At 38.4% G+C, this 19,829-nt stretch overlaps 1 protein-coding gene across 6 annotated transcripts in view; it reads left to right on the forward strand.

Moving 5' to 3' along the window:
- mical3a (microtubule associated monooxygenase, calponin and LIM domain containing 3a) overlaps positions 1 to 19,829 on the forward strand; it is an 88,810-nt gene that overhangs the window by 56,168 nt on the left and 12,813 nt on the right. For 3 of the 6 annotated variants that reach the window (XM_061821413.1, XM_061821412.1, XM_061821417.1), the window contains 10 exons: positions 585 to 647; positions 1,535 to 1,609; positions 1,697 to 1,810; positions 1,903 to 1,985; positions 2,061 to 4,068; positions 4,145 to 4,239; positions 6,434 to 6,484; positions 8,893 to 9,000; positions 10,747 to 10,840; positions 13,724 to 13,774. In XM_061821413.1, coding sequence (XP_061677397.1) covers positions 585 to 647; positions 1,535 to 1,609; positions 1,697 to 1,810; positions 1,903 to 1,985; positions 2,061 to 4,068; positions 4,145 to 4,239; positions 6,434 to 6,484; positions 8,893 to 9,000; positions 10,747 to 10,840; positions 13,724 to 13,774 — 2,742 coding nt within the window. The remainder of the gene's footprint in view (positions 1 to 584; positions 648 to 1,534; positions 1,610 to 1,696; positions 1,811 to 1,902; positions 1,986 to 2,060; positions 4,069 to 4,144; positions 4,240 to 6,433; positions 6,485 to 8,892; positions 9,001 to 10,746; positions 10,841 to 13,723; positions 13,775 to 19,829) is intronic. The other 3 variants (XM_061821415.1, XM_061821416.1, XM_061821414.1) reach the window with 3 other exon arrangements.

Raw genomic sequence — 19,829 nt, forward strand, 5'->3', positions numbered from 1 at the left:
ACATGCACATGACACCCTTATTCAGCCAAAAATGTACACATTCAACAAGTCCTGCAGCCTTTGGATCCTCTTGCGTGTATGGCGGGAACACATGAAGTCTCTGAGACAGATGGGAGTGGCCAACTGGCCTCAGCATCCCAGGCCATTGAGCTCACACAGTGTTCCTTTCCAGGTAATGCATGCAGATCAGCCAAGACTTAGTAAAGTTTCACTGGGAGTCGACGGACCATATTGTGTCTAATTACATCAGTGTTGGCTGATGTGGAAAAGGAGGACCCTCCTCCCCCTTTGTAACCTAACAATTTGTTTACATTAGTATCACATTGCTCTTTTCCTGAGATTTTTTTGTGTTCATCTTTTATTTTCCATGTACAGTCATTGTCATTCCTCTTTGTTAAAAATCTCCTAAACCCTATCCCAATACACCATGTAACTTCTCTTGTCAATGCTTTTTTTTTTTGGGGGGGGGGGGGGTCCACTTTATCCTTTCATGTTCTGTTTTCCCTCCCATGTGTCCTATTAATTTACTGTTACTCCCCTGACACCCATCCCCCATTGAACTGTATCTTCTGATTTGGATGTAGCCCCTGCCCACACATCTGCCCGGCATGAAGCAGTGCAAGTCTGGTTGGAGTCAATGTTTGAAGGTAGCACAGATTTAGGAGGGATCATGAAGTCCCATCAGACTTGTCTTACGGCTGGCCTGTTGCAGCATGCAGAAACAACACACACTCATAAGCATGCTGGAAGGCTGTCATTCTTAAGAGTCCATTTTCCTTGCGGTCTACTTATGGCCTTTTTTTCCATCTTGTCTTCCTATCCTTTCACACTCCAGAGATGTCAGTTGTTTTACACTTTTGTTGTCCTTGTAATGTAACACATTTTTGTGACAGCTACCTACCAGTCATTGCAGACTGTTCTGATGGGCTATATTTGAATTATATATTTTTATTTACAGTGATCTTAACTTGTTTCAAAGCATTTTAGAAAGTTGGTTAAATTGTGCACTCCATATGCATGCACTTTAACAATTTAGCTATTCCATTCCATTGAATGTAAGTTGCTTACATTGAAGGCTATTTGTGCGTTCCAGTATTCTTTATAATAGGTCTTACCTACCATATAATGAATGCATCACTACTGATCCTCTAACTCATGCTATCTTGTTTTGGTTTCCCCTTTTCCATTAAAGATAAACAGCTGCATGACTTCTGTTTTTAGCTGCTTTGTCGCTCTGCTTTTATGTATATTTAATAACTTTCTTTTTAAACAACTGTTTTATGTTATAGAGTGTATTTCTTTTTGCAACCTCGCAGTTTAGATTTTGGACCATTCTATTTTAAAACACCATTGTACATCTTGATGACTTTTTGTTTTATCTTTTAATGCCTGTCTCATTCTTTTTCTAGTCACCTATGGTATGACTGACTAATTAAACCGGAAAGTAGTCGATGGAAAACAGCAATTAATAATTTGTATCGACAAATATTTCTGACGAAAAAGACTTGGGGCTTATTTTACATTATTTCACCAGAACCTTGTGAGGATGACGATCTGGAAGCAGAAGCAGATAGTCCAAATATGGAACCTGGTACAGAAATGGACCAAGGTCATAAATAAAACCATTACCACATTATCAAAAGCTGTAAACTGACATCATTGAAAAAATGCTTTATTAATGACATTTTCATTCTAGATGACATCCCCTCTGATGCTGAAGCTGAGGCCCGTTTGCGCCCATCCACGCACAATGGCGCTATTCCACAGGAAGAGAAAACATCTGAAAAAATGGGATTGTCTTTAAATATTGGTACATCCCCTCAATCATTACATCAGACTCATGAATTGGATGTATTTCTTTTGTGACAAATGAAGCAACATTGTTGTTGTTAATGTATTCAGGACTATCCAGTACTGAACTCTTAGAGAACGATGATGATGCAGTCCTGTTGCCAGCATTACCTGCAATAGAACCTGAGAGACAGGTCAGACAATTCCTGGTGCTCTTTCTGTTCATAAGTGTGTGTTTTTAATAATTTGTAACTTTTTTTCATTTCTAGTTAACTGAGACATTTTTTGACCATGTGGTGAAGTCTTCAGATACCCACTCTTTCAAAGAACCAGCGGTTTCTGAGGAACCAAAAGTTGATCGGACAACACCACCACCAACTTCCAAGAGCCCTTCGCCTGTCTTCAACCCTTCCCCTGTTGCTTCTCCATCTGCTGCCTATGTGAAGGCTTCTTTCTCCCCTCTCAACAAGTCGCCTTCCAATTCAAATGCCAGCTCTCCGTTAAATCCAGCTGTCGATACCCCTTTAAAGTCCCAGGATCTCTCACCTATCTGTTCCCAGCCTACGCCACTTCCAGAGACATGTCCACCTAAGTCACCAGTCTTCCCTCACCAATCAATTTGCCCTCTCACAGGCAACCCACTTTCCCCAATATGTGCACAGCCTTTACCCTGCCATGAACCTTCCTCACCTGTAGCCTCTGAATCTCCTGTCAGAACTCAGCCTATCCCAAATGTCACATCAACACCCTTGGCAAGAACTGGCAGAGCCACAACGGATTATGAGGATTCCTCAACTGATGAATCGCCGTCCAAAAAGACAGATATTATCGAGGAATTTTGGTTAAAGAGTGCTGAGATACGAAAGAGTCTTGGTCTTTCCCCTTTAGACCGTAGCAGTAAAATCATAGAGAGGAGTGTTGTTAAGACCCCAACACAAGACTCCACCACTGCCAAGACACCGACTCCAAATGTGTCAGAGGACCAGAAGCCTCTTTTAACTGGACGCACCGTGATTCGTAGACTCAATATCACTCTTGAAGGTCAAGTCATTACCCCCATTGTTCCTGTCGAGGGTAAAAGTGATGACCCTGACACGAAAGAATTCAGTAGCAGTTCTGGTGTGGGGCTTAACGATACTATGGCAACAAGCCAAACTGCAAAAAGTGCCAGTGATACCACCTCTGACTCCATCATGCTCACCCCACCTTCTAGTCCACCACCACCTGTGCCTATTAATCAGTCCCCTGCGGTACTCAGGCAGCAAAAACACCTCATTTCTTGGAGCAATGGAACAGAAAAACCTCCATGCGAGCGGGCCAAAGAACTACCAAAAATAAACTCTCCAGTTCCTACACAGAAAACCCGACTTAGTCTTGTATCTGCACCCAAACCTGCACCCAGGAAGGTGTCACCATCAACAGAAAAATCTGTAGTTATCATGAGGGAGAAGAAGCAGCCTCGGTCAGATGAGCTGAGAAAGTCATTCGTAGAGACGGTAGAAGAGATTCCATTTGCAGATGATGTGGAGGAAAACCTTGATGAGCGCACGTGTGACACCACCCTGAATAAGTTTAACACTCCACCTACCAGCAACACTAGAGTGGAGAGACCTCCTTTTCACTTGGCCTTAGCGATGGAAAACGGCAAACCAATTATACCTGTGAATCCAGCCTCCAAGATTCAGAAGGCCACTCAGTTTTCTCCAGAGGCCAAAGAGATAGCTGAGGAGAGGATAAGGGCAAGAGAAAAGTCCATTAAGAGCCAGGCTCTCAAAGAAGCAATGGCCAAACATCTAGACAAAATGAAAGCTTCCAATATAGAAGAGGGTCCTCCACCTAAAGTGGCCTTGAGTGTCACCCCAGAGGTCGCTGGGAAAAGTAAAAATTCTGCAGTATCTCCAAAGACATCAGCTGTAAAAGCTCTGGAATCAAAAAAAGCAGAGACTTTACCTGAGCGTCTCTTCAGTAGCAACAGGAGTCTGGACAGCTCCGTGGCATCTTCTGACAGCTCATCCACAAGTAAGAGCAAGAAACGAAGTTCACTCTTCTCACCTCGCAAAAACAAAAAAGAGAAAAAGGCAAAGAATGATACTACCCAGCTATCAGGCGCAGAAGAGGCGCCACCCAAACACAAGTCTTTGTGGAAGGCTGTCTTCTCAGGATACAAAAAGGACAAAAAGAAGAAAGGTGACAAATCATGTCCCAGTACACCATCATCCAGCTCTACCACACAGGACTCTGGGAAGAAGAGAGCGTCCCCAGTTGGAAAGTCAGCTGGTAAAAATTGACGTTGTGAGGCTAAAATTTTTTAAATGTTAGTGCTTGACACCATTCTGCTCATCCTACTTGACAGGTGCTAAGTCACGCAGAAACTTGAGCTTTTCTGAGGATTCAGACCTGTCATGTGACGACATTCTGGAGAGATCATCCCAGAAGTCAAAGGCAGATGTGAGTCATGAATGTTGCATCTTCCACATTAGTGTTCTAAAGTGACAAGCAATCACTTTCAAAACAGGCACAAGAATGATATTTTGTCATCACCTAAAATATTGAGCCTGTGTAGCCTAAAGGCAATACACATTTCTTAATCCATCAGGGTACTGTAATAGAAAATGAAAGGCAATAATGAAAAGCAAAATATGGTCTGCAAGTTGTTTTCATCCTGGACAAAATGAGTATATCTGTTTCCTTTTTAAAAACCAACAACATGAATATATTCTATTTCTAGCGTCACACGGACATCTTTGACCTAGTGTCAGGGATGCACAAGGAAGAGAAACTGGACAAGGAAATGAGGAAGCAGTTAAAAGAAAGAAAAAGGGTTAAAGAGAGGCCCAAAGAAAGAAAACGAGAAAAAGTAGTTGATCGTGAAAAGGAAAAAGACAATGAGGAGGTATTTTGCAGTAGTGGTTAACAAAATGAATTTCAAGCAAATAACACGTTTAACTACTGTAGACAGTATTTGTATTACTTGAACATATATCATTACTATGAACACGTTGTCTATTACTTACCTTATTTAAATTGGAAAAATACTTTATTCTTTCACAGTATTAATTTCTCAAGATACTGTGTTTTCAACATTGGCCTCACTCATTTACTTTATTACTTTTTTGTCAATTAACTTGACTCTTAAAGAATTGTTTAAATCCTTATGAGAAGAAGTAAGTGAAAACGTAAAAACGCAATTGATTAGGCTCATAAAAACCTTATTTTAAATCTCTGTTAATGCCTGAAATTCTAATGTAGTGTCTCCCCTGCTTTAATCTGTGTATGTTTCTGGTGATGTAGATAGACCTGTTTAGGTTTAGGGCCAGAGGCATAGTGTCCCCCAGCTTTGAAAACAAACACTAGCAGTCACTTTTAGTTGTGTTGAATATCAGTTGTACTTAAATATTCTGCTTTAGACAAAACGCTTAATGTCTGTCCACATGCCATCCAGTCCCCAGCATCTGTTTACCAGTTGATGTTTTGTTGTGTTTTAGGGCTTTAATCCTGTTCTTACAAGATTTCAGTAGAATTTTGTATGAACAGAAATGCTCTACTATTCCCCAACCAATTTTGACACATTTTTGGATAATCTGTATCATATTTTCACGACGATAGGTTGCACTCAAATGGCCCTGTAGCTCAGTGGTTAGAGCACTGGTTTGGTAAACCAGGGGTTGTGGGTTCGTATCCCACTGGGGCCTCCACTCCCTGAGAAGGGTTGCGTCAGGAAGGGCATCCGGCGTAAAAATTGTGCCAAACATATATATGCGTTCATCTGAGATGACACGCTGTGGCGACCCCGAAAGGGACAAGCCGAAAGAAACTTACTTACTTACCTAGGTTGCACTCAAATGTCTTAAATTTTCTCATAAATAGGACGGGGCACCTTATAATGTGCAGATTGTGAGCACACCAATTTCCAAAATCTGTAAATGTTGTGTAACGACTCAAATGAATTGCAACCTAACAGATGCATATCACATTGTTGGCATGCATGCTAGCGTGTGTTTCAGCATGTGTGAAAGCTACCACAGGATGGCACTCATAAGGGATTGAGGAACAATGGCAATTTCACATTTGTAAGCAGAAGAAGCTTACATTCCCCCTTACACTGACAGTTTATGCAAGTCTTTAGTCAACATGTTGTTCACACTCATGGTGTTGCATCAACACCAAAATTATCACACCACAGCAAACGGAACACCATAACTAGCAAATAATAAAACAAAACAATGACTGAAGAAATAGTTAACACAAAACATGCACAGAGTGTTCCCTTTTGGTTTACCATTTTGAACTCAAAATATACCATTTATGTGAATTGTAAAGATCCAATGAATTTTTTTCTTGGAGGAGTTGCACATATTTTATATTCATTTATATATATATATATATATACAATTTTTGTTGAAGAACTTTGATTTGTGAGTGCTTTTGGACTAATTTTATTTAACATAATATACTGTGTCACTGCACCCACTTTCATTGGGTTTGTTGGGAAATAGTAACAATGTGTGTGATACATGTAATTTATTTTAAGTGTGTTTTTTTTTTTTTTATTTTTTTATTTTTTTAATCCACTTTAACAGCCATTATTAATGCATTTAATCATCATGTTTGATACCATATTTTATGTTTTGTCCTCCCCAAGTCTGTTTATGTCCCTCATGCACTGGCGTTCAAGAGATCATATGCCGCAAAGGTAGTATCACATCCATTGCCATCAATTACACCCCACATACGCCTGATTCTACGCGCATGCTTCAGTTTACTCTATAAATGCCTTTGAGCATCTGGCCTTAAACTAACTGTCCTCTCTTGATGCATGTGTTAATCGGGGTAACGGCACCCAGTCACTCAGACACATTGCTGTCCAAAAGGACTCTTCAGCAGTGCTTCACTTTCAGGCCACAAAGACATCCGGTGATGTCAGTCAGCCCCTTTCTGACTCGTATAACATTAACCTGCATATCTGTCACTGCAGAATGGTGTTTTCTCCAGCGTGCATGCTGGACATTTTTTTTTCTACCAGTACTACTCACTCCCTTTATCCACATTCCAGATTTTAACACACTTCTAAGTCAGTAATTTTTTTGGGGTGAACATCCCTGTATTGTTTCAGAATGTATTGCCTATTGTAAAAAAAAAAAACGTTCTGGTGTTGTACAATACCTCAGGAAGATGTCCAATGAAGTCAATGTACTATACATGCAGCATTGTTTGTTTGTTTTAATGTTCTAGTAGTAGTAAAAGGTGCCCTATGGAGCTCATTCCAGATATTTACAGGGCACCTTTATGCTTTTGCCCCCAAATTTGAATTTCATGGAAAGGTTGATTTCAATAATTCCATTCAAAATTAAGATTTCATGGATTAAGGGTTTACAATTTAAACAATTTCAAGTATTTCTTTATTTTGACATAATTTGGGTTTCCAATTCATAAACCCCATAAAATCCAGAATAAAAAATAGAATACTGAGAAGAAATCTCCATTGTCAGTTTTTGTAGAACAAAATGGGCTGACATTAACTGAATCAAAATACAGTACTTTCAAAAGGACACAATCAGTATTTTCTTCGGAGTCTGTTTACTTGTATTATTGCCTTGCTGCACCATGGCTTTGAGGCAGTCATGCTGTGGCATTGCCTGGGATTTTTGGATTTCTTCACAGTATTCTGAATTCTTAATTCTGTGGGTTTTCTGAGCTGGAAACCCAAATCATGAAAAAAAAAAAAAACAAATATCCATACTTCAAATGGGGTTAAATTGTGGGTCCTGAATCTATAATCTGTGAAAGTTTAATTTTTGAATAGATTTATGGGTAAAAAAAAATTACATGGTAGTTAAATTTTCTGGAAGCAGTCTATATTACTCAGGGATAGCACTGTCATGATAATCACTGCATTTACTATTGTCTTATCATCTGATAAATGAAATGGCAACAGTAGTTTTTCCATCCTAGATAAATTCTCATTTACATGCATGTTTGTATTCATACATCATCGACTTTTACTCGCATATTTGTTCACCTTTCTTGGCAATCAACATGCTTGCCACTGGGCGTTGTGGGACTCACACACGCACGCACACATGCATATATACATAGTTGCGGTGAAAGAGTGAATTAGTTTATGCAAAGTTTTCTGACAGCTACCCAGTAACTGTGGCAATTGGCAGAAAGTTTAGCGGCATAGATCAAAATAGGTTCCAAGTCTGATGCCACGTGGCATTGTGGGTAGAATTTGGATTCAAGCCAGATGATGGCAGTGAATGTTATTTTCAATGAGTGGTAGTTTTATGAAGTTACAACAAAAACAACATAAACCTCACAGCAACAAAATCCATTTTGAACAATCATCACGCCCAATTACTTTAGCTCTGAGTTAAAAAAAACTGGTGTGACATGTCCCACAGCTTGCGTTTAAGGAAGCCCTTGCACAACAATGCATATCTCAACATATTAACAGGTATGACACCTATAAGATCACATATACAGTGTAAGTATAGCATTAGTCCCTATTGTAAGAGATCCAAATTTGCATGTTGACAAAGCAGTGTGCAGAAATGCTGCAGACTTTTGATAGGCAGTACGAATCCTGATGCAAACAGGTTTCTTTGATCTGCTTGTTCTGCTTTTATTAATCTTGCTACTTGCACTATTTCTATTTCTTAACCAAGCAGAAATTTGATTGTCATTGTATTGCCCTTTAAGGTATCAAAGAATCTCTATTCCTCTGTGCCATATTTTAAAAATTTGGACAAGTGATGTTTTTGTAAACAGAGCCCAAGTCTGTTTGTTCATATTTTTATTGATCTTGAATTATGATGCTTGGATCACAATGAAAAAACAGAAGCAATGCTATCCTTTATCGTTTTTTGGAACAATTATATCATTCGATAAAGCATACTGACAGGCCTACATAGGGATATGACATCGTTGTTGATTGTTCCAATTTTTTTCCAAGCCAGTGCACATACTGTAAGTGCTAGTTAAGTGTTCACCACCGTGTTGTAGTGGGACTTAAATGTCCTTTTAATCAGTTCTTGAGAACCCTTTGGCAGGTGCACATTTCTTTTTTTTTGAAGCAGTAACATCTTGTGATTCCACTAGAAAACATACACCGAAGAGGAGCTCAATGCCAAGCTCACAAGAAGAGTCCAGAAAGCTGCTCGACGACAAGCAAAGCAGGAAGAACTGAAGAGGTTACACCGAGCCCAGGTTAGTGGCCAAATTAGTCTTATTACTTAATGGAAATGTGATTAATTGATTCCCAAGAATGTAATATTTTCCACTATTTGTGTTGCCCAATGAAATATTTATCTATCTTTCTATTTACATATTCATTTGCGAATCTGTTATTTTTTTATGCAACTGATGAACTGATGGAACTTAACAGCGTTTTTAAAAATTGAGCAAGAGGTCAAACAATCTTTTTTTGTCTGTCAGTGAATTTACAATGCACTGTTGTGCAATATTTTTGCACAACATATGGCTTTTGCTCATCTGCAGTACTCCTCCCAGGCTGCCGAGTCAGCACTAAAGCACAACATAGAACTCTCACTTAGCGCTCTTTAGCACAGTGCAAAAAAAGAGCCCCTTGTTTTTCTCCAATGACCTTGTGATATTGATTAAAGTTGTATCAATGCTAAAGCAGGGAAAATTTCCAAAGGCTCCCAGTTCTCAAATTGTACATGTTCTTATCACCCCTTACACAATGAATAACCATATACTGGTAGTTACACTGAAATTACAACTTCATGAAAATACAGGGTACCTCTGAAATGCAGTGCAGTATTTACATGTACAGCTGTGGACAATGGTTTGGAGAATTATACAAATGTTAATTTTAACAAAATCTACTACCTCATTTTTTGATGGAAATTTTAATGTACTCCAGAATGTTATGAAAAGTGATCAGATGAATTGAAATTAATTGCAAAGTCCCTATTTGCCATTAAAATGAACTTCGACCACACACACACACACACACATTTCCATTACAATTCAGCTCTGACACAAAAGGACCAGGTGACATCAGGTCAGTGAGTCTCTCGTTAACACAGGTGAGAGTGTTGATGAAGACGAGGCTTGAGATCACTTTGTCATGCTGATACGGGCAATACTGGCAAGGAAACGCATGCAGTCATCATTGAGATGCACAAAAAGGGGTTTACAGACAAAAAAACAGCTGCTCGTAAGATTACACCTAAATCAACCATTATTGTGCCAAAGATATATGTGCGTTCATCTGAGATGACACGCTGTGGTAAATTGTATGCCTAAATTTTAGTTCAGGATTTTGGGTAGTAGGAGTAATCTGTGGGAGTGACCAGGAATAACAAAACAAACAACAACACACGCACTTGGGATAAGGAGATCATGCTGCATGAGTAGGAGTCAAAATCTACTTTTGTGTCTGCGTGCGTGTGTTTGAGAATTTTGGCATGATTTAATAAACTAGTTAATATATTTACATGATCTTCTATCATGTTTTATAACTTTCTTAAATCTGTTTTATAAATTGTGTTTTTTGGGAGACTGGGACAGATTAACTATTTCCATTCACTTTAATTGGGAAATATATTTTTCAGATTTGTTTTGAGATAACGTGTTCACGGAACGAATTTCAACTTTGAATTATATGACATTACAAACTGGTTTCTAACGTCCCACAAAATACTACGCAAGAAATATTTTATTTTTTTCCCCTTATCCCTTTAAAAAAACAATTGTAAATTTGTTTGTATCCAGTATATGTAAAGGAGAAAGCAAGGCACTCAACCAGGAAGTTCTTTAGTCCTACTTCTTAACATACATCCTATTGGAAAATTTTGAGTGGGCTAGATTATTAGAATCTGTGAAGATGACCATACTTTTCACTAAATTGAAAATGCAGTGGCATTTGAAGGTGCTCTTCATAGTTGCATATTTGTTTTTTTTTTTTTTTTTTTTTTTTGCATTTAGATTATTCAGAGGCAGCTGGAGCAGGTAGAGGAGAAACAAAGGCAGCTGGAGGAGAGAGGCGTGGCTGTGGAAAAAGCACTGCGAGGAGAAGCAGGTAAACTACCCTTTATTATTTTTTTTATAACTACATAAGGTAGATGACCTCAAAAATCTCAATGCTTCAATATAAAATGTATGTTCCTAAAATTGTGTGATGTTCAAGCATACCAGTTACCTTTTTTTTTTTTTTTTTTTGCAACTGCTTGAAGGCTCTCCTCCCCTGTGGAGAGCACATCTCATTATAATTTAATGCTTATTTAGATTCAGCTATTTCTCAACCTACAAAGGCAACAATACATAAACTATTGATGAATACTGTGATCCAAGATGTAATTGAAAAACAAAAAAAAGTCCCCGTGACATAATTTGAGATCTTGTGCAAAGATTTTATTTTTCTGTGCAACAAAGGCAAGTAGATACTGTTTTCTCTTGATAAGGGGCTATTACAAATAGCATAGTTAGCTCCACTGTTCATAATGTGATACAATTTCATGAACATTAAAACCACTACTTTATTTACAAGATATGGGTTATGGGAGTGTGTTATGATAGTCCTCTAGGTGAGATAGGGTTGTATAATGTGTATTCCAACCCAATTAATTGTGGTGGCTAACCTTTGCGGTCAAGTCTTGTCACAAGCTGATTCATCCATTGCAATACTTTGCAAAAGTCTCGGGCCACCAAGAGCACATTTGTCTTCATCTTTTTATTGCATTTGATTTGACATCTTGAATGAGTAAAGTAGGACAATACATTCACCATTAATGCGTTAAGAAAACTTTGTAGAGGGGTGCTGCATGTGACGGAAGGAAATAGCTGTCAATCTGGGTAAAATATACAGCGAGAGGGATACACACACATTTGAGTCAGAAGGGCATCAACACAATCTGTCCACCTGCCACAATCATAATGGAACCTCCCGTCTGTTGATAGTCATCTATAAAGTAGCCTCTTAACTCATGAATGGAAGGACAAATGGTAATCTTATTAATTTTCAGTTTTTCAGTTCAGCCCTGGTGGAGGTATGTGCTCTGCTGAGTGGCATTCTTGTTATATATGGTCATTATGGGATTATTAAAAATGCAAATCTTTTGGTGGACTAAGTTCTGCACAGTACAGCTTATTCACTCAACAGACAGTCAATTTATTTTTAAAATCTAGCAACCAAGTCACTGATTGTTCCGTCATGAGTTGTTTCTCTGCTTTAACATTTGCCACTCTACTTTCTTAAAGGAATGTACAAAGGTACTTATACATTACCCAAACAGCACAAAAGAAGATCAGGTATTAGAGACACTGAGGTTTCTCTTCATATGAATGACATGTGACACTGTTATGTTGACTTCATCTGTGGTGACACACTTCAACAGTTCTCCATCTTTGAACATCACAATTTGTCTGTAACATGTCTGCCATCGTCAATCAGAGATGCATGCAATTAGGTTAATGTGTGTTCCTATAAAGATTTGTGTGTGTGTGTGTGTGCGCGTGTATGTGTGTGTGTGTGTGTGTGTGTGTGTGCGCGCACGCTTGTTCTGGATCCACGTTATCTCCTTCACTTATCCCAGCGAGGACCCTTTACATGAGTGTGATTTGTTCTGATGGGCAACACTGGAAATCAAATTCAGATCGGTAGACCTGTCACGATAATTACTGTATTGACTCATCGTTTGATAAGTAAAATGGACCTGATGGTTTTCCCGGACTCCCTGAATTCTCATTGCTTTATTGAGCAGCCACGGGGATCATACAGTGAGCCGACAGCGTTGGATTGCTGTGTCACTGGGCGCATGTGGGCTCACATTTTTTTATGAAATTTACAGTGTGCCTTGAGTTAATTGTGAATAATAGCCATTTGGATTAAAAATCAGCAGACTAGAAGAGGCGGGGCAGGATCAGTCCTTAAAACTGGAAGTGAATGACATAATCCCCACTGACTACAGCAAAGGTCCACATATATTAAATTGAGAGGTAAATGATTCGTCTTCAGGGAACCAACAACGCTCTTACAGATCAAGGTTGAGCCTTATTTTCTTTCCATGATTTCAGAGGCATCAAACAACACTTATTCTCGGTTATTGTGATCGTTTTGGGGAAAATTAATCGTCTTTAAAAAAATAATGTAACCGGCCAACAGATTGTTTTACACAAAGTCCACATATTTTGAACAAAGATTCGCCTAGTGCAGCTAAGTGTTCAAATAAAGGCATCTGCCACTACCCTTTGGGTTACAATGCATTATTGCAATGTAGGTTAATAGCAATCTAGAGTTTGTTTTACATGTATACTATAAACGTATGTACTGGGGCATCTGGACTTTGCTTTGTACAGTACATCACAGTCAATGGTGGAGCAGAAAAGGGTCTTCCTGAAACTTTTCCTCCACTTTGGGGAAGTATCATTGTATAAAGAATTAAGAGTCAAAGGGAACTGAGGAGGTCAAACCCAAACCCTGATTACCCTGATTTTTTTTTTTCAAGTTTGTTCCAATACTTGTCCATTCATACTTTATCATGAAAGATCAGATTTAACTCCCAGGTGCTCTTTTGGTTAGAAATGATCAAATAATCAGTCATTACATTATAAAATGAATATTCTATACTTGGCCAGGTTAAATTGTTGTATTTGAGTGGATGACTCAAAATAGCTATAAAAGTCTAAATGAAGTAGACTGCGCCAATTTGCTGCACACCACGAAATCCGTAAAGCAGTTTGAGGATTTTGATTGTCATGTGCTCAAGTGTGTAAGCTCTTTGTACTGGGCAGTGTGGTAAGTACAAAAGGATATTTTTTTTTTTTTTGGAGGGGGGTAGTGGGTAGTGTTCCTGCAAGTTGAAGTGTATGTGTGTGTGCATGCATGCTCATTTTAGGATTGTTCGTCTGCCCATTGTGGGGCAGTGTGAAATAACTCATGTCTAATATATCCCTGTCGTTGTAGACTATTGGGGAGATTCTAATTACAGTGAAATCCTGGACTTACATCTGGGCGGTATGTATTTACTATCTGTCACTTACAGACTAACTTAATGGCTAACTGAATCTCTCCCCACCCCTTTTAATTTCCTTGGAGCTTTGTATTCATCTACCTCCATTGACTGGCTGAGTGGCTGGCTGATTGGTTTTAGCATCATGACAAAACCTCCTACATTCCACTTGTCATTATCCTTTGGACTTCTCCACACCAAAGGCAGATCAAACAAATAAAATTGACACTGATTTCTAAAATGTATGATTATTGAATCCAGTATTAGGCTACATTAAGTGTAGTTTTAGGTTGGAGTGGTGTAGCACATCAGACGTCTTAAACCAGAGCTGTTTCTAATGTAATTTTCTTCTTTCATGTGGCTAAGTAAGACTGTGCAATTCTGCACTGTGAACTGCATTTATATTAAATTACCCTATCCGTGTACAATAGTAGTAGTATGTACAGGAAAAGATGAAAAATGTCCTCCTTTACACATTAAAAATGGGATGATCACAATGAGATGTGAGAATACAATATACATTCTGACATTATAGGCATGACTGTCATTATAGCTTTTTGAGCCATTAAAACACCTAAATAAACAACAAAATTATATGTCTCTGAAACGGAGACCAAAATAAAGTTGGGTGTTTTTTTTTTTTTTTTTTTTTTTTTAAACCTCATTTTCAAGATCTCCATAATAGGTACATATCCATGTTTTGCAGACAAATCATTGCCTGTAAAACCATTCCCAACAAGCTTATCTTTTAATAAATAATATGGTATTATATATATTATATAATACACTTACAGTATGTTTTGACAATTATATGCTAGAGTCTGTAAAATATAAGGTAATAGCACATGACCAAAACATAATTGTTGTGGGAATGGGGAAACATTCAGACCGCAGTAGCTTATATCCTTCCATTAGAAACAAATGTTTATTTCCTTAACTGTGTGTCCCCTAGTAGAAATAATACCTCAGCCTTGGTCATATTCCTAATAATCCAAGCCTTAGTTGTGTCCCATCATCCCTCCCTGGCTTTCTCTCACACCTTCTCAGTTGTTGCTCCCATAGTATTTATACGTAGTGTGTGTAAACCCCTCGTCTTCTGATTTAGGGTGACTGGTCCATAGTCACCATTTAGGATTTGCCATATAATTGCAGACTTGTTTGAATAAAAAGTGAAATTTTGGAACTCCAATTTACTGTAAAACATATTTTCATTGAGAAAACTTCTGCATTTGTCTGTGTGTGCATCAGATTTTTTAAGACTTAAGATGTGATTGGCTTCTCTTTGTTTGGGATAACTTACTTTTACTCACTAGAACATGACAGGAATTGTTTGATGTTTGGACGTGACTCACTTAGCAAATGACTTTTCCTACAGACTTACTTATTTCAATCCATTAGGTTCTAATCCAAGAGCTCTATCTGTTTTTGTTTTTTTTTTTACAAAAGTATTAATTTATTCATGCTTACTTTTTTTGACTGAGACTCTAAGAGGACTTTCCATAGAACAATATACTTGCTGCTGTAGTTGTGGTTTTGTAATGGAACATATTTTTCATAATTTATTTACAAGGGCAAAGTATTAAAGTCGTCTCTGTATGACTTCCTAAATTTATTTTTTAACTTAAAACCTCACAGCTAACTGAGAAATTTTAGCAACTCTGAACGTAGCAGAAGTTTTAGGTCTCGTATTGGATCTCATGAATGTGCACGTGTTCCTCTTGCTGTGGTTCTAAGTGAATTTAACAACTGCTGTAGTGCGAGTTACCAATTTAAATGTTTTCAAGTCTGAAGGTACAAAGAGAACTGACCGTAGATGTTGTTCCATGTGTGTTGTCTGCCTTTTAATCGGAGAATTCCTGTTAATAAGTCTCCATCATTGGTCTTTTTTTATTTCTTTTCTGGAATGCTGTCCTGTACACTGTGAGTTCTTTTGCTTTGTTTGAATTCATAATTCATCAGTTTTGTTCAGTTTCATGTAGTAAGCCTATGATATTATGGACAGGATGAGTTCAGTTTCCTGTTAAGAAATCAATTTCATCATGACATCAAATTTGCAGTTAAGCATTTACATATTTACAGGATAAACTAGCGAGCTGGACAACTAGTTGTAATGTCATGGTAGTGAGCCTGTTGCTTCCAAGGAGAAACACTTGTAATTAAACAGCATATGTGTCTACATTGTTTCAGAGTGGAGGTCCCAGTGGCCAATTCTAATTTTATGCCATTTTTTTAGTGTTTTGATTGTCTGTTCATTTAAAGTAGTATTTGTTTTCTCGATATAACTGTTTACATTCACGTAAAACCAGTGATGCTTTTAACTGGTAACTTTGTAATGCGTTATTGGTGTCAGTGGTTTTATTTGAAATCTGCCATTTTGAGTAACAAGCAAAGTAATGTTACTTTTCCTTGACTGTAATTGGCCTAAAATTACTTCTTCAATCTAACAATGGTAAATTTAGCATAATCAATATCACTCGACAAACGGTAATTTGTATCCGGTGATTCAAACAAAGACCAGTCCAAGTGTGTAGAACCATCCCTAAAGGACTTAAATATTTACAATGAAAAGTCCAAACTCTCAACATTGTCTGTAAGATGGTTGATTACGCTGCATGGCTGACATCACATAGTAAAAAAAGGTTTCTCGTACTCCGTAATTGTTGTTGTTACTGACCATCCACCTATTTTCCACCATAATTTAATACATTCTTTAAAAATCAGATGTGATTTTTTTTGGGGGGAATTTTCTGTGTGACAGGTGAAGTGTACCAGGTGTGTCAGGCCTCTATCATCTCTTTAAGTGGGAGAACTTGCACAATTGCTGGCTGACAAAGTTTTTGCTCCACACCATTGGTTTCATATTTCGTTGAATGAATGAATATTTATTGCCACCTTTGGCAGCAATCACATCCTCAAGACTTCTTGGGTATGACTATGAACTTGGTAAATCTGTTTTGGGGCATTTTCTCCCTCTCTCATCGATTAATCTTAATCTTAATTTTAGTCAGGTGTTGATACACACTGTCTGTGGACAGCCGTTTTTAGTTCTCTCCAAAGATGAACCCATACCTCTATTTTTTTGCTTTGAGTGATTCTCATGTTGGAAGGTGAATCGACACCCTAGTCTGAGTTCCAGATCACTCTGGAGCAAGTTCTCTTGAAGAATTTGCTGCATTCAAATTGCAGAAGCATCTCAAGCATCATCGGTGGAAATCAGGCACAGCTGATCTTAAATTTAAGTGGAATAGCATAGACATCCCAGCACTATGGTTGACTGTTTACATTTTTTTTTTATACATTTACACAAAATTTTTTACTTTGTCATTATGGAATATTTAATTGAGAATATGTAAAACTATACTTGGATCAGATTTAGAATAAGTCTGTAATGTAACAAAAATTTGAACACGTGAAGTGTGAATATTTCATTTCTATATTTGGAGTTTGCTAGCTCTTAGCTCTTCCCCTACCAGAAATTCCATCGAGGACTGAGGTTATTCAGAGAGCAGCGATGTAGGATGCCGCAGGAATGTTTTGGGGAAATAAGACAATCATTCCTGTCTGACGTCTTTTAATGGAAATGCCGACTTTAGATGACGTCACACCATTGACCTGTCACAGATGAACCATCTGCATCGCTAAATTATGACTGCTACACTACAAATGTCTCCTTTATGCTTTATATATTAAGATGGAAAGTCAAATATAACCAACACTGTTACTCTTTAACCTTACAGATGCAATGAGTATTGCAATTGGTCAATATCAAGCCCATCCTGTCCTCGTCTCTCTGCGCACAGCACAATTTTGGAGTGACTTGTAAATACAATATATGTAAAGTGTGGATGGATGTCCTGCTTAGTTTGCATTGAATACAAAAACAGTCGCCCCAATAGTTTTTATTTTATTCATATGCCCAAATGGATTTTCGAAAATGGCAGCCTAATTACTCCACAAACTTTAGAAATACTGTGTGTGGTTAGTTGAACCTGTCTAATGAAGTCATTTTAATATTAAAGACTGCCTAAAATCCCCAAGTACAGCACAAACTCAGCAAAGTTTTTATTATTTTTTTTTTAATTGTCATACTAAAATGATCAAGGATTCCGGAATGCAGGAGATTTAAATTGAAGTTCTGCTCTGTTCACGATCTAGATCTTGCACGGCCATTTTCAAAAGGCACCATCGAGGAGCTATGAGACGTCTACTGAAAACGCATCACACGTCTCTCAATTTAAGATCCCTCATGGAGGCTCCTCAATGTTTAATCCCCTCTCTTCAATGGGCATTTGAGACATTTGAGATACACCTTAATATGGAGGTGTAACAACTTCCGGGTTGCCTTCAACGTTAAGAGGCGCTAGGAGCATTGCATTTAAGGCACGTGAAGCACAAGCCATGTGACATGTCTCTATCGCGCCTTCCAACTCGAGGGCAGGTGACTCCAGCGTCACGTGATGCCCAGGTGAATTTTGCTCATTAGCCAAGACGCAAATAGAACATTTCGGGTACATTAAGAAAGAATGAATGAAGGGTGATAAATATCTGTTGAGACTGTTGTTAGCAGCATGCAAAAAGACTCAGACCATAAAATACCTATGAATTGATCTTGTGTACAGTCAGTGTACTATGGAAGTATCACTTTTAACTTCAGAGGTAAAATTGATCATTTTCATGACAATTGGTCAACAACGCTTACTTGTGTTTTAACTGTTATACCTGACTGTGTAATTTTTTTGCCACGTGGTACAGAGAAAAGAAAAGACATGGGCATATGAGCACAAATTACATAGGGTGACATGGTGAATGACAGGTTAACAAATCTGACTCACAGTTCTGAGAACCTGCGTTTAATTCCTCCCTCTCCTCTGAGGAGGTTGCATGTACTCTGGTTTCTCTCCAGTTTCCATAAACATGCATGGTAGCTTCATGGAAGACTGAATTGCCCATAGATGTATATGTGCGTGTTAATTATTGTTTGTCTATATGTACCCTGCGATTGGCTTGCGACCAGTTCAGGGTGTACCTCACCTCTCGCCAAGGGTCAGCTGGGATAGTCTCTTGACACAACCATGACCCTAGTCAGGGTAAGCGATATAGAAGTTGGATGGTTGGATGAAACCGTACCCACTGTTTAGTAGGCCTGGCCTGACTCTAGCCACCATTGTTTTGAATAAGGGTAACCTCCACATTTCTCCTCTGGATATCGTCAGCAAAAACCTCTAATGCATTATCATTAGGTCCTAGAAATGGTCTTTACGTTCCCTATAGTTTTGATTCACAACATGTTTGCTTTTTTTTTTTTGTGGAGCAGACAGGATGCATACATCACTGATTGGTTTATTACCTTGGCGTCAAGCTTGAATTGAGGCTATCTGATTCCATGCTTTTTTTTTTCTCAAGACATTGGAATCGTCACTCAAAACCATGCGATGTAAAAAAAAAAAAAAAAAAAAGTTCGCATGGAATTGCAAGGGTTTTAATTACATTTTATCGTCAAATGAAGAATGCGATGGCCTAATGGAAGCATCTAGAAATGCATTATCAAAAGGCTTTTCCATCCAGGTTGTTTTCCAATTTTTACTCCTACTTTATCCATCCCTTATACCTCAGAGATGATCTGTCCCACCACTTCCTAGGTGATTTGTCTTCTTCCTATCTCACTGTTCTTGCCCTCCTTTGAATTTGTCCTTTGTTTTTCTTTCTCATCACACTGTCCCTTCACCGTCTAACACACTGTGTCCTCTACTATTTCTCACTGTAACATCTGTTTTTCTTCTTTCTTCTGGATCATTTCTACTATCCCTTCTCTATTCCACATCAATGTCCCTGTCTGTGTCAGCCCCTCGCTCCCTTTCCCCCTGTCTTGTGGAAGTTGAGCCCTTTGTGGGGATGCACCGTCGGCGACCTCTCCCCTTCTGCCTGTGCTGTTCCCCTGAAGGTAACGTAACCCCACCGCCTCTGCTTGTCGGGTGTGGCAGGTTACTATGGCAACCACAGGGGTTCTCCAGAATTGGTCAATTTCCTTGTAACCTCATCTTCTTGCCCCCTTCCTACCTC

The sequence above is a fragment of the Syngnathoides biaculeatus genome, chromosome 6, assembly GCF_019802595.1.
Source record: "Syngnathoides biaculeatus isolate LvHL_M chromosome 6, ASM1980259v1, whole genome shotgun sequence".
NCBI classification, from domain to species: Eukaryota; Metazoa; Chordata; class Actinopteri; order Syngnathiformes; family Syngnathidae; genus Syngnathoides; species Syngnathoides biaculeatus.